Raw genomic sequence first — 16255 nt, 5'->3', positions numbered from 1 at the left:
AAACAGTAAAGCATTCTGTCTCTATACCTGAGGATTTCTGTCAAGTGAAATCATACAAAGCACACTTTCCTATTTCTAAATCAATATAAGACTTCCAGTATAAGAAAGCTGTGAAAACATATTTCTTCTATTTCTTTTTCCCCTTAAATGCCCATCCTTCCTATCAAAAAGACATAAAATTCTAATTTGTCAAAATATCTGTGCTTTATGTCCTTATCAACACCCAGTACTCCTTGAGACTATATATTCAAGTACTAAGAGACATGAAATTCCGTGCTAAAATTTTATATTTTTGGCAAAAGTTTTTAGGTCACTCTCTCTAAACAACTCAGGTCTCTGTGATAAGAACACCATCACTCTTTTTTTTACTAAAGCAATCCCAATTCATTTTACTTTAAGGGAATGGAGGATATATCTGTAAGTGCACTTGTCTTCTGTAAATGAAATTGAAAATGGGTTTTATAAGAACAAATAGCTTTACAGAAACAGAAAAACCACACTGTCATTAAGAAGAAAAGAAGCTGTGGTAGTGGTCCTCCAGTAATTGGGGAAAACATTGTTCCTATAGATCCCATTTTTGGAGAGGAAGTAAGACGAATCACAGGATGAAAAGCAACCTGCAAAGGATTTTTTGAAGGCACTTGAATATGCTTGCAACTCAATGTTAAGAGTGTCAACTTGCCCTCACTATGTGAGAAACGCAGTCAGGACACTTCCTCTAGTTACATTGCTCTAACCCTCTGCACATTAATAGGTTAATTCAGTGATTTAAAACACGTTATAGGAGTCCAGCCAAAGTGCACACACTCTAAGGACTTCACTGTTTCACCAAGAAGGCAATTTCCACAAAAAACCCAGACAAACATTCCGCAAATGTCTTTACCATGTGGGGTGGTAATGAGTTTCCCTTTATGGAGCTGCACCGTGGTAGCCTGCAGTGCAGTCATGGTGGGGATGGGATGTGACAGGCAGGGTATCTGTTTATGCATTAGCAGGAGAACTCCTATACCAGCACATTCTGCAGAAGGAACTTAAACTAGAAATTGCAAAGGGACCATGACCAGTCTTTATGGTCATGCCTCAGCAATTATCATCAACTGCATTTGGGGACAGCACAGATTGAGAGTGATAGTGTGTGGCCCTAAAGTAATGTGATTGATGTTAGTGGATAACAGAAGATTGGCTTATTATACTTCATGGGTACAGCTTGCAGCTTGTATCCTAGGGGAAGGTCACATTATTGGTTTAGTTATGTAAAGAGCTAAAGGACCATTTATGTGTATACTACATTATTTTATAAGACTTAGAAATTCATGATTATGTTTTCAGTCTCTTATAAATCAATATAATTTTCACAGGAATATCAAAGGTACAAACTCAAGAGAATTTGGCGCTCAGATCATTTAATTCTATGAAATTCAAAGTTTAAAATGAAAAATTTCAATAATGACATCAGTTTTACTGATTATCAAGGTAGTTTCTAATAATTCATGAATTTCTTTATTTTTATTCTAGTTTGCTTATGATGCTTTAACATAATTTTTAGTTCCTTCATGTATAAATTGATTTTTAATATTCTGATATATCTTTTTAGATATACAAATAAGAACTATTGTAATACTGTCTGCCTTTAATAAAGGAGTTGACTGAGCTTGAAGGCACCTGTAAATCGATTGTTTGGCTGATTGACATTTCTTATAGTGATCGTGATTTGTTTTAGCCCTTGCTTTCTCTGTGTCCTCCACAGCTCTTTTTATCTATTCTGTAACTGTAGTAGACGTGTCTAGAGAAGTGTCAATAGAATGAGAAGGGCCTGTTATCAGAATGAAGAAAAATTAGGTGGGTAGATGAGAAGGCTCAGCTAAGAAGCTAAGAGGGGAGTGATGATCTCTGGATTCTCAAACCCTGAGTCTCGTTTGCACTATCCTGTTCACTGCTGCACACTTGAATCATCTAAAGAGCAATATTCTCTGATACCTGACCATGGGACAGAGCAATTACATCAGAATTATCTGGGCTGCTCATGAGAGCTCCAGTGTCCAGGTGGAATAAAGGATTGCTTCACTGAGGGGCTCTGCAACGTAAGTGACCACATGCTCCCACTAAGATATATGCCCCAGCTTGTCGAGGGAATTTGATGTTAAATCCTCACTAAGTCAGAGAAAAGATAGGAGATATGTCAGCGGCTCTGAAAATGTCCCATGTCAGTCCCAAAGTGATACAGAAGTCAGCAAAGGACTCAATGAAACTTGTAAATCCAAATCCTGATCCACTTTGCATATTGGGATAGAGGCCAGAGGAGGGGCTTCATAAGAACTAGGGGCTGCACTTCCATATATAGTAGGTACCTGCAAATCTTAAAGGAACTTGTGCAGAATACACACACACACACACACACACACACGCACGCACACACACCACATATTTATATATATTAATTGCACCAACCATAAAATGTCATGAGATGGTTTCCTCTCTTCACAAAGACTTTTTCTACCTTCTGTACATCAACTGAAATAAGATGAAAAACAACAATGCAACAGAACAAACTCAACACTGCCTCAACTAGTGTAGCCTTTTCTCTCCTGACCTAAGCAACTTCTGAATTAATTATATTACTTTTCTCTCAGTACAACTTGTCACAATACTGTGAATAAAGCAGATGAAAAACAAAGCAAATGCTATGTTATTTATTTGTTCCTATTTGAAAAACAAACTTTAATTCATAATGGAATCTGAGGCCTGCAAAATACTTAGGGGAAGTATTTTGTGTGCAAATTCCTTTCTTCTGAAGAAGTTCAGATAATTTAGTCATTTTCTAGAGTTGGAATAAAGCACCTTTTCCTCAAAAGTTGCAACTCCAGAAAAATAACATATGCCCAAAGAATATACAGAGTTATAGATTTTTAACTGTTTTAATTACCTAATGAGCTTCTGAGGAATAATTCTGCCCCTTAGGACCAAAGAACTAAAAAGAACTAAAGGATGAGAGGCCCAGAACAATTTTGGATTTTAAAAAAATCTTTAAAAATTATATTTCAATGTTTATGGAATATATTCCACCTTGAAAATAATAACTACTTGATGGTGGCTATTTATATAACTATTATATAAGCCAGGAATTATAATAATATTTTTTCTCCTAGACATCCCTTATTAGTCTCAAAAATATTCTTGTGTTTTAGATTGCTGGTTAAGAATTAGGTGACTCACACAGGGCACTATAACACAGGCTGTCTGATAGTGGAACCAGTAGGGTGAACCATTCTTCTTATCTACCTTTGTTTGATGGGGTTACTTACAGCTACAATAGTCATTTATAAATAGTCATTAGTAAATAGTGAATTTAAAATATTATGAAATATCTACTTTGGCTCACAACCTATGTTCATAGAGATCTATATAAGTTTGGGGCTACTAAGAACAATCTTGATCTTAAAAAATGTGTCTTGGGCTGGAGTGATAGCACAGCGGGTAGGGCATTTGCCTTGCACGCAGCCAACATGGCCAACACAGGTTCGATTCCCAGCATCCCATATGGTCCCCAGAGCACTGCCAGGAGCAATTCCTGAGTGCATGAGCCAGGAGTAACTGCTGCGCATCGCGGGTGTGACCCAAAAAGCAAAAAAAAAAAAAAAAAAAAAAAAAAAAAGGTGTCTTGGCTGAAGGTTAAATAAAAATTTAAAAAAAATAAAATATTTAAAGAAAAAAATGTTTTATTTTGCTCTTTTAAAAAAATAAAGGTAGACTTAAGCTTCAAAACATTGAAATGGGAAATGGTTTACAATATGGACATTTTGCTAATAACACTGTTTAGTTTGCTAGGAGAAAATTATGGCTCACCATTAAAAGGTCTAAACACACAGATTTGAGTTATACAGATCGAAAGCTGTCAAGATATGAATGATCTAGGAACTGTTCCAAATCCATGTATTTTACAAAGTACTGCTGTTTACATTAGGATTTTTTGCAACAGCAGATGCATGTTTAAAGATACATATGGTTTTGTAATGCCCAGCTGGTCCACATTAGAGATTTTTGGTAGTGAGGGGAGGTCAGGAATACTTTAGATCATAAATCTTTAAATTGAGAGTCATTAACTGAATGTGTGGCAGTAAAAATATTGACAAGACTAAAAAGTTCCTGAATATACAAGACCAAAAAATTGATTCAGAATCAACAGTATAATGAATTCAAGATGATGTTTTTCAGTTCTTGATTGCTTGTGTTATATTTCTTGGGGGAAAAAGTATCACAAATAAAAAGTTCAAGAAAACTTGCTTTAGATCCCTACAATGATTTAGTGTTGTCGTTTTAATAGGAAAGGTAATATCTATGTGCTGACTTGCTCTGATTATTCCCCCAAATTTTGGAGGCCTTTTATTCTTCCCTAATTAAGTCACTTATGAGGGGAAAAATTACCCCTCCAAAATATTTTTAAGATGTCATAATTAATACTTGAAGAGCTACTAAATATTATATAAAAATAAAAAAGGAAACAAGGACATAATTACATGAGAAGATAAAAAAATCAAACCCTGAGTTTCATGCACATTGCATAAAGAAGACTTACATTGTTAGGGATACAAGGCTCATTGGAATGTGGAATAAGAATGTTCTAAAATTGGATTGGTGATATTGAACCAACTTGTACATATACAAAGCATAAGGAATCTATACAGAAAATGGGTGAATTTTATGCCATGAATTTATATCTAAATAAATTTGGTTTGAAAAATGGTCTTGTAATTGGGGGAGGAGTACAAAGCACTGAAATTCAAGTCTAGGTTTCATCCTTGGCATTGCATTGTTCTCTGAGCATCTATAGGGGCAATCCTCAGCAACATATCAGGAGTTGTCCCTGAACAACATCAGTATGAATGCAAACAACAAAACAGTAACAACAACAACAACAACACACCCAATACAATAGTAGTTTCATGCTAATGGTACTTTGATTCTGATATCTGTTCTAGTATATTTCAAGATTCCTTTCTAAGCATGAATGAATGGATTATACACAATGGAAGCAGGCAGGTAGTGGGGTAGGAAAGGAGTGACTGTCAATGAGTTCTTGGGAAACTATCACACCAAGATGGGATTTGAAAAAGTTACTATGTCATTAGCCCTAAAGTAACAGAACACATTATGGCCAGATCCACTCTGTGGACACAAGAACTTAGGTCTGATAAGAATCCAACTGGCACCCCCACAGGCGAAGGCAAGGCTGGATTCTCTCCAGAAAGAAACACCAGCAGGAATAAAGGTTTGTGATGAGGACACAAAGGTGGGCCCCCCAAATTTTCAATATATTCCCTTGAACATGCCCTAGTAGTGGACACCTATCTATGTAGAAAGCCCCATGTAGGGGCAGTTGGAAGAGAATATGATATCAATTCTGCAAAGGCAAGTGGAATGCCTCCCTATTCTGGGAGGTGACTGCCATCTCTGCTCTCCCTCTGGAGAAGCCCACCTTCTTTCTCTTTCCTTCTTCATGAACTCTAAATAAAAAGCTTTACTTCATTGCTCATCTTCTGAAATTCTTTCAGGTTTTGCAAGGCAACAGAAAACCGTGGAAAGTGTGGGTAAGATTTAGGACTGACTTTTCTTTCCTGCAAAGAGCAATTCCCCACTCCAGTCTGGGTTCTATAATTAGTAGGTCATGATAAGTACTGATCATGGAGCTTTCTGATTCTCCTGAAGAGATTGATGGTAGGGCTCATTTCCCATGGCAAAACAAGTGGAACCAGGTGCAGTTTGACAACCACCTTGTGGGGCTGGTGAAACATGAGATGAGCAGGTGCTCAGCACAGTCATCAGTCCTAAATTTCCCTGACACTTTGGTGACCCAGGAAGGTAGAGAGGAATGGAATGGAGGAACTTTTCAAAGCTGCTGCTCTCTTCTACCCACTTTATATAAGTCACTTGCAAGAAAATGCTCTTTCCAAATAGTTTGTTGTAGGAAGTGAATTAAAAGTACCCTATTTAAGTGGTCCTTTGCATTCTAATATTAAACTTACTGATTTTCACTAGCTGTGAATGTTTATATTAATTATATTAATTATATGTGTATTAGTTATAAGCATTTAACTTAGAACTCAGTCCTTAGGCAAAATCAGGCTGAATGCTGATGTGATATTTCTTGCTTTGTTTTGTTTTTATTTTTGGCTTTTAGTCGTGTCATCTGGTGCTCAGAGTTTACTTGTAGCTCAGGGATTACTAATGACTGTGATAGTAGAGCATATGGGATAGTAGAGAATACAGGTATTCAATCCAGGTCAGCAACATGCAAGACAAGTGCCTCACCTTTTAGAAAAACAAAGAAACAAACAAACAAAGTGCCTCACCTTTTATAATATAGCTCTAAGGCCACACCTCTGTGTGATATTTCTAAGTTAAATATCAACAGGAGGTATGCTGAAGGCATATAATCCCTTAAGGCGGGTTGGGTTTCAACCATATTTATTAGCAGTGGTAATGTCTGTATTGCAAAGCAGAATCAAAATGGACGTGTGTTAAACTTGATTAGAACTAACTACTAGGGTCATCTTACTGTGCTTCTCCAAAAATATTTTTCTAACAACATGAAATCTCATTTTTACGTTCCCAGGCTCAGAGGCCCTATGGTCCACAGGACATCGTTTTTCTAATTTACATAGGCAGATTCCATGGTGATACCACTTAACAGACAGAAGTGTAAGGTATGGAAAATCTAGAATATATAAATAGGACATTATCCCAACTTTAATAATATGTCTGGCATAAATGCATTTTCATATACCTGCTCCTACTTTATCCTTTTGTTTCAGAATCTTTGCTTCAATAGATATAAAATAATCTGTTCAATTAGCAAATGAAAGGGATCTTTAATCTCAGAGATAATTTTCAATCTTGTTTAGCTTCATTGATGATCTCCCAAACAGGTCCCAAATCATCAGCTAATTATCTAAAACATCTGACTGCAATACATATTGAAGGGAAAGAGGCAGATTGGACTTAATTATTTTACCTTGTGAAATCTTACTAATTGTGACATTAAATACTGTCAGAAGTCCAAAACAAATATTCTTTCTTTTAACTCTAATTAAACTTGATTTTTAAATTAATATTAATTTTTATTATCAACAAAGTAAATATCTTTGGACAGAGTTAGATTTAGCAGAGAGAAAAATCTCAAGTACTTCAACAAACAAAAGCTACTATCAGAGTAGAAAACAGTTTAGGTAAATCAGAATTAACTGTCTGTGGCTACCACTAATTGTCGCATTTTAATTTCTCTCACAAATGATTTTTAGAATTTATTGATAGAACTTAAAAGATTAAACACATATTTAAGACATGATTTTCCTAACTTGCACCTCTACAAAAAATTGATAAGGAATTAAAATTTTCAACATGGATTATAAATTGGTCATTTAATTTTTGAAAGAACAGATGACTTTTTATTTCCTTTCATTTTTTAAATCAGATTTCTGATACAGTTCAATAAATAATAAAGTTCATCCTCACATTCTATTATCATTAGATTTCATTTATATTACATGGAATTATTAGATTTTCTCACTCTTCACGGAATTATCGTGTATTATAACACATCTAAAGGCAGAGCACAGGAGTTGGAAAGTTTAATGGTTATGGCACTTATCTTGCACACAGCTGACTAAGGTTCAATCCCTGCCAACATATATGGTCCCCTAAGAACTTCCAGGAGTTAGCCCCTTAGCACAGAATGAGGAGTAGCTCTATGCACTGCTATGTTGCCTCCAAATAAAAAAAATGTGTGCATATAAATGTAGAGAATTGTACTAAAGATTACTACAGACCCAGAATCAAGAAGATAGTGACTTGTAGTGCATGGTTGGATTTTATTACTTGTACATAATTACTATTTCATGTTTACACAGCAAATGACTATATATTATACTAACAATGATGTACTTTAATAAACAACTAAATGCGAGAGGAGTTCATAGTGGAAATTCTATCTTGTTTGATTTTGTTATTACTCAGAATCAATTCATTCTTAATTGAAAAGCATGTTCTGAGAAGTTCTATATAGGTAGACAGGTACAGAGGTTTCAACCAATCAGTATCCTCTCACTATAGCAATAATTTTTTGGAAGAATGTGTGAGTCCATTTCCAATCAATACTTGTTTCCCCCATGTCTCAGGACTTGCGGGGAAAAGGATTTACTCATTGCATCTCTTTTACTACCAGTGTTTATCAGGTGGGGCCCACATCTCAGACTAAGCTCTACTCTGTGGCCACCAAAGCAAATTGATTGGACCCAATCAGTAAGACAGTGGACTCACAGAAAGAAAACAAGTTCGCAATGAGGACACAGAAGGAAAATGTTTAAGAAACATTGATCTAGAGCTTAGAGGCCCAAACTTATTTGGCTTACCAGCCCTTTTCAGAAAACAAAAATATCACTCAGTGGGCCCCTGGAAATCTACCTTCAAACACAAAGCATCCTCAGGAGTTTTATTCCAGACCACCATAGTAGTCCCCATTTCCCATTTATCCCTCCATCATTCCAGCATTCCCCAGAAAGCTGTATTAGCTACTTTGGGAAACATTGGTGATGGAGGAAAACTGGACAGGAATGGACCAGTTGAAAGGAAGTGAGGCTGAGAGATAAACAAAAAATAGATGACTGAGGTGATACTTAACTTTTTTTTCAACCAACATGTGCATTAAACCAGGCAGTTTTAAGCACTTTACAAGTGCAACTCACTTAATCTTGTCAACAAACCTTTTAATGTAACATTTTAAGATAAGGTAAGCTATTAAAATCTTGACTTTATAATTGACAGAAGTGAGGCACCAAAAAGTTAAGGATTTTGCTTGATGTCACATATCTAGTAAGTGAAGAAGCAACAAGCACTGGGACCCAAGTGAAGCGTGTTTATTTCCATGCTTTTAGTAACTGTTTCAGGTATATCCTCTGACCCACTAAATGAACGAAAGTCAATGCACATAACATTAGGTTCGCTAAAGAAAAAAAGAAAGGAGGCAATAAAGAAGCAAAGATGGAGGAGTGAAGGAGAAAGGGGTAATGAGAGAGAAAGAAATAATTTTTGATTTATTGTATTTCTTAGTTTCTTGATACAAAATATCCTCTGTGAAAAGCAATAGCTTTTCATCATCTGGCTTGCAAAACTTCAAAATGTTTAATAATTGGAGAGAGTGTATAAGCCAGCTGCTCTACTACATTGAAGCTTACAACAAGACTTCTTTGAATGCACTTTTGTAAGTCTATAATGTTCCTTTTTGTTTGAGCCACTTTTAGTTGGGTTTTCTGTCTTTCAATATAAAAGAGTCCTAACTGATTCCAAGTTTTATGCATAATGAAGTGCTTTTATAGAAATTGCTACTTTTTTCATATTAGATCTCCACAATAACCTCATAATACAGATAGATTAATTACTAATTTCTCCATTTTGTTCATCAGAAACTGAAGCATCATAGGGTTAGGAGTTGAGTCTTTGAGTAGTGGCTTCATATTTTGTGAGACTTAGTACAAAATGAAAACATGGGGTTCCTTGTTCAAAATTTATTAAGAATTTCAATATGAGGACAGTGGATAAATAAGTAACTTTAGAGCTTTACTAAGCATGGAAGCTGTGCCAGGTCATACTCCTGTGAAAGTATCCAGGCTGTGTCACTCAGCTGTAAGTCACCAAAGTGGCAGTTCATTAAAATCCTGTAGATACCATAACTCTTGGGCTGGAGCGATAGCACAGCGGGTAGGGTAGTTGCCTTGAACACAGCCAACATGGCCCGCCTGAGTTCGACTCCTCCGCCCCTCTCTGAGAGCCCAGCAAGCTACCGAGAGTATCTGCCCGAACGGCAAAGCCTGGCAAGCTACCCATGACATATTCGATATGCCAAACACAGTAACAACATAGTATCACAATGGAGACGTTACTGGTCCCAGTTGAGAAAATCGATGAACAATGGTAACAACGGGAAGACAATGATGGTGATAGTGGCCATAACTCTTATACCTTATCCCATGGCTTCCTTGTAAAAAAGCATCTGTAAACCCATTGCTTATACCTTCACAGAACTTACTGTGTTTTTCAAGTGACTAGTGACAGCTGAACTTGGAGTAGATAAACAATTTCAGAAAAACATGGTTATTTCACTGAAAGAGTTCCATGTTGCAACAGTTACATTATAGATCAACAGTAAAACCAATCTACTTCTTAACTATATGATGTGCCTTTTAGACAAAGACCAACAGAAATCTTTCCATAAATTTATTTTTACTTAATTTGTACGTTATACTATTTTAAGTATCAGATTTTTAGTCATTGTAACTGTCATTTAATACTTAATTTGTACGTTATACTATTTTAAGTATCAGATTTTTAGTCATTGTAACTGTCATTTAATATTACCATCACCATAGACATCTAATTATCTTATTATTTAAACAATTGGGCAACTTCAAATATCCTAGAATTTTTTTCTAAAAAGAACATACCTACTTTCATTTCCCACTACAAAATTTCAGAAATATTCCAGCTATATTTTCCTAATGGTAAATACTGAAGTTCTGCTATTTATAGTAAAATTACTATTTTTTAAAGTATAGGTTCAGTCTAAAGAATTTTATCACTGATAATCATATTAAAAACCATGATTTCTCATGACAATATTTGATTATATGCCAAAAACGAACAATAAGATAAAAAAAACTCTGTCTTTTAGATAAGATAGCATTTAGAAGCTGGATTACATAGTTTTATGTAATAACTGGGTTATGCTACTAATTTTTTATTATTTTAAAGAAAACTGGATGCTTACTAAAATAAAGAGATGAATAATGTTTTATATATATAATCTAGGAAAATTATCAGCAGTTTATCTTGAATAGATAACTTTTTGTGAATTATAACCTAAAAGCAGAGGCTTAAAGTAAACATTGTTTTCAGCATTGCTACTTACCTATTGTCTGACCTAAGCTATTTAATTTTCATTTATGCTTGAAACATTCGAAATTGAGATGAAAAATATCACAGCATGGTTCCCAGGGAATGTGGAGAAACGCTTCAAGCAAGTAAATAAATACAGTAAGATCCTTTAAAAAATGATTTTCTAAAACATTTTAAAATTACAATTTTGTTTATGAGTAATGAAAATAAATGTTATCACCAAAGAGAGGTGAGTGATACAAAGGCACTGAAAGGAGGGCATTTTAATGATACATAATACATAATCATTACCTCTAGCAGAATTACCTGTTCAGATTTGTTCTGGTGCTGGTATTGATGCTGAGAAAAGTTATTACAGGAAGAAGCCATTTGGTCCTTCTCAAATTGTTTCTTCACTCTAGCCAATCCACCAGGTACTGTGCACATTTCTGACTCTTCCATCATCTAAAATATTTTAACAAAAAGAAAAATTTGATTTGACAGAAACTAAATTCAGGGTAGGCTTATCAAATTACTTTAAAAACTATTTGGCAGGGTTGGGATGAGTAAGGAGAGCTGCAGCACATGCATTATATGGTGGCATCCAGGATTCAATCCCTGTCACCATATGTTCCCTGGAAGCCACTAAGTTTAGTGCAAAATACAAAAAAATAAATAAATAAAAATAAATAAAATACCTAACATTTACTGATGGTTGGTTTGTTAAGAAGGTATTAACATATACAACTATTCAATAGAACTCTACAGAAAACCACATGAAAAACTCTCTGTATTGTTTTTTTTTCACTTATCTGCTTTTTGTTATAAAGTCAAAAGAGCTTTTAAAGCATTGAGTTAATTCACTTTATTCTAGACAGACTTTTGATGTCTAGAGACCAGACCTATTAGAATGTACTTCTCTAATAATACACAGACTAGTGGAAATTAGAATAATGGACTTAATTTTAACCCACAATAAGGTTGTCTGTAAAATCCCAAATGTCTATATAGACAACACAGTATTAAGAATATTAAAGACATTTGACTCATTCTAATGTGAACTAAAAATCATTAAGGAAGAACAAAATAGTCTGAAAGTATCTCATGCAAAAATGTTTGTTATTAATAACAATTAATATATAGTGCTGGGTGAATCATCATGTATTTACATATATATTTTTATCTGATCTTTTTCTATATTCTGTGAGATACAGATACATTTTAAAATGAGAAAATTAATGTTTGAAGAACTAAGGTATTTTTTAAGTTCTCACAGGTAGGGTATCAGAATGGGATTGGAATTTGAACCCATAATTGTCAAAATCACAATATCCTCACTTAAGTGTTCACAAAACCAGCAGTTATGCAATTCCAGGATTGGCATACTATGGGACTCAACTCTTGTATTTTGCAGTGTAGGTTAGAAGGATCTAGTCCACCACTAAAGGTCTACTTCAGTAAGCATCAGTTGGAGCAACTTGAAAAAATCTGAGGAATCTTGTTAGATCTTATATATCCTTGTGGAAAGTTTAGTAATGTAAGAGCTTTGGCTTTGACGATTCAGCAGACCCTAACCCAGAAGCACTCAATCCCAATGGAGTTGATAACTCTCAAGTAAATAGGTTCAGGTTTCTTAAATCTTGGAGGAGAGGTAGAAACATCCAAGGTCCATTCCACTTCTCACATAGCCTTAGGAGCCTTTTGAGGGCCTCAAAAACTAAACACCTTTGAAGCTGAGGTTCCTATGCACTAGATGTACACTCCTGGGATCCTAGAATCTTCATGATAACATGTAGTTTCTCAAAAAATATATATATACTATAACAATAATGTCCTTTGATACTCCAATACTCCAAAATACTAGAGATTAAATTAATACTTTGGAGTATGTGAATTACTAGCAAATATTCCAAAAGTTGCTTCATCACTATTATGTTTTTCCAATTACATGGACTATTACATATTTGAGAAGATGCACGTTGGGAGGAAGGGACAAGACTATATACTTTTAAGTACTAGATATACGCCTATCAAGAACTGGAACTAAAATGTGACTCAAAAGGCATGCATGTATGAACTCTGGGTCCAGTGTTTTGTATGATTTCAAGTTACTGACAGGTGTGGCCCTGGTGGTCTCTGAGCATCATCAATCACTATTGGGAGGGTCTCTTCTTCCCCAAATCATACTTCCCCAAATCATTATATCAAGTTTTGCAACAAACTTTTAAGTGTAAATGCTAATCAATTCCTGCCATTTGATATATATATATATATACATATATATACATATATATATCATGTAAGTGTAATATGTTTTTAGAAATTTAAGATAAAGAAGTCTTGGGAGGCAGGGAGGCATAATAGGTGTTAGGGTGCATGCCTTGTATGACCACCTGACCTGGCTTAGGTTCCTTGCACCACAGTACAGCCCTAGAGGCACTGAATACTGCCTGAGTGATCCCAGTGGTTTTTGGCACTGCAGGACTCAAAGATCACCACATCATAGAGCCCCGGCATTGACTCATGATCTAGGTGGTCTCTCTGTCCACTGCATCCCACCTGGGAGCCTTTCACCTTCCCAAAAGATAAAGAATCCTGGAGAGTTGTTCTGAAAGTCTAACAAAGAAGTATAATTATGGCCATGGCAGTGCCTATGGTGTGGTAATATATATATTTCAAATAGGTGCAAAACTGTACCCCTAAAATAATATAGTCTTTTTTTTCTTTTTGGGTCACACCCAGAGATGCTCATGGGTTACTACTGGCTCTGCACTCAGGAATTACTCCTGGCAGTGCTTGGGGAAACCATATGGGATGCCGGGAATTAAACCCAGGTTGACCGCGTGCAAGGCAAACGCCCTCCTCACTGTACTATCACTCCAACCCCTAAATCAATATGGTCTTATAAACTAAAATACCTCATATCTCAATATAAAAATTTCCCAAAAAGCAAAAAAAAAGATAAGGAGGGAAAGTTACATTAAGCCTCCACAAATATTTGAATTAATTTTTTATTTAACTTACATAAATTGCCATTTTGACTGATTACATATAGATAACATATAGATATTGAATTATACAAATTTCCATATAATTAAAAGTTTTACTGTTTCTAGTAACTTAACAATATCCAAAATTTGGGTAAATTAATCTGGTGTACATCTGTAGTTGTTCTAGTGACTAAATAGTTTTCTAATAAGTACATTTCCACAAAAATACCATTTCTATAAAATGTAGTTTGTCTCTCATATACCTAAAGGAATTTTTAAAATAATTCAACATTTGTTCCCTTTGGTACTTTGATTTGGAGTTGAACACTGTTACACTTGTGAAATGCCTGCACTTATCTTTTCTCTTTGCATCACCAATATATTAGAACCCCACTACTGACCCTCATATCATCATTGCTGCTATTCTCCCACCAAAGTGAACACAGTCTTTAAACTTTAGTTTAGTAATGATGATAAAATATCCTGGTTCAACTTGGCCAATAGATGGTTTCTCTATGTGAGCTACAGAACCCACTCAAGCAGGTAGCCGGTGGCTGTGAGTTGGACTCTCACAGCTCCCATTCTGAGATGGATTCATGTCCATGAATCAACCACACTTAGTATCATGTGCTCAACATCGTAATTAATCCACGCTATTGCAAATGATTGCATAAGTCGTTTTGTGTTGAAACTTGTAAAATTTATATTTATTCAGTGTGTTTTTATTTATTTTTGGTCTCAGAAATAAGATTTGGAATATAACAGATATTTTGATGATAATTACTGTTTTACTGACATGTTGCCTTCAGTACCTAGCAAACTCATTTATACATGTAATACGTAAGCCTGGGGAAAATACCCTACCAACAATTTTCAAAAACTATCCTTGGACTCCAGAGTATAATAGACAGAATATAATCTGGGGGAGTTGGCCAGTAATTCTAATATGAATTTGTTACTCAAAACCTTGGACTAGAGCTATTAGTTTTTCTTATGTATAAACTAGGAAAACCAATACATTTCACACAGATTGCTTGTGAGTATGAGAAAAACATAAGGGGGGGGGGAGTAAATTCTACTGCACAGAATATGGCATTTTAATTTGCTTTTTAACAAATGTTACTCCCCCATTTCTTCTTGGGGAATTTCCAAACAGCTGCTTTTACATTGGCATAACTTTAAGTTCATATAAATGCTGTCTGGTAACTCTGACAACAAAGACTTATCACTGTCAGCTATCTCAATGTGATTAAAATATAGTGAATTTAGTCTGGGACTGAACCAGTGACCTACAGATGTAGTTGTTTTGAGAGAAATTAATGACAAGATTTTTCTTATTTTAAAAAACAGAACTATTTTTTTTGATGAAAATGATGAAACAAAGTAGTTGTTTTGCCTTTTTCTTAGTTACTAACCAGGATTTTTTCTGAGATAATATATGTGCTCTCTTAGTATTTACTTAGGATCAAATGAAACAGAATATTGTTTTGGGTCAGCGCTGCGTCATTGTCAAGGATATTGCTGAATATAGTTAAAACAATACTGGTGTCAACTGAAACTAATAATATAGTTTAATTTCGTTACTAATTGATTAATTGCTCATAAGTCCCTCACTTCATGTTTTTATGTTTTTAAATGAATAGAACATCAAAGGATTATATACTCATTTATATGTTGACTATTACCTCTTGGAATAATAGTATTTGACTTTGTTGCTTTAAAGGAAAGGAATTTTGTGATAAATACTTTTTTAAATTAAATAGTAGTACATTAGGCTAGAGAGACAGTATAGCAGATATAGTGCTAGCCATGCAAATAAGGTCAGCCGACTTGATTTGTTCCCTTGCTGGGCACATGGTTTCCCAAGCCCCAAAAGGAGTGATCTGTGAGGCAGAGTCAGAAGTAAGCCTTGATAACCACCAAATGTGGCTCCAAAACCAAAATCAAATAAATTTAAGATAGTTTAATTTCCTGTGTGCCCAATTTAAATATTTCATTTTTATCACAATATAAATTCAATTCATGCTAATATTTATTTCATAGTATATTCTCCAAGTGTATGGAACAATAACAATATTCCCAAATAAAGACTATTTATTAAAGAACTGCTCTTTAACTAGATATTTTGAAAATCAACCAGTTTCTCCAAGAGTATTTCGAATTTTGAACACAGTGAAATTCCTTAATAGTCCAGCAGGGGGTGCTAGTTAGGAAGACTGGCAGGAAGCACTGGAGTATATATACTATTCTATTCGCTTTAGAAGTGATTTAAATACTTACATTATTTCTGTACTTTCATTTAAAATCTATGCTATCTCTATAAGGTATTTTAATACTATGTA

General features: G+C 34.8%; 1 protein-coding gene across 3 annotated transcripts in view; it reads right to left on the bottom strand.

Annotated features, from left to right (window-relative positions):
- The window catches only part of XIRP2 (xin actin binding repeat containing 2), a 96433-nt gene that overhangs the window by 57436 nt on the left and 22742 nt on the right, over positions 1-16255 (bottom strand). For all 3 annotated transcript variants that reach the window (XM_056110308.1, XM_056110306.1, XM_056110309.1), the window contains one exon: positions 11251-11388. In XM_056110308.1, the coding sequence (XP_055966283.1) occupies positions 11251-11388 (138 nt within the window). The remainder of the gene's footprint in view (positions 1-11250; positions 11389-16255) is intronic.

This window comes from Sorex fumeus, unplaced genomic scaffold, assembly GCF_029834395.1.
Source record: "Sorex fumeus unplaced genomic scaffold, SorFum_2.1 ptg000009l, whole genome shotgun sequence".
In the NCBI taxonomy this organism is placed as follows: domain Eukaryota; kingdom Metazoa; phylum Chordata; class Mammalia; order Eulipotyphla; family Soricidae; genus Sorex; species Sorex fumeus.
Note: the sequence above shows the minus strand (reverse complement) of the source record. Positions and strands in the feature narration are given on the sequence as shown.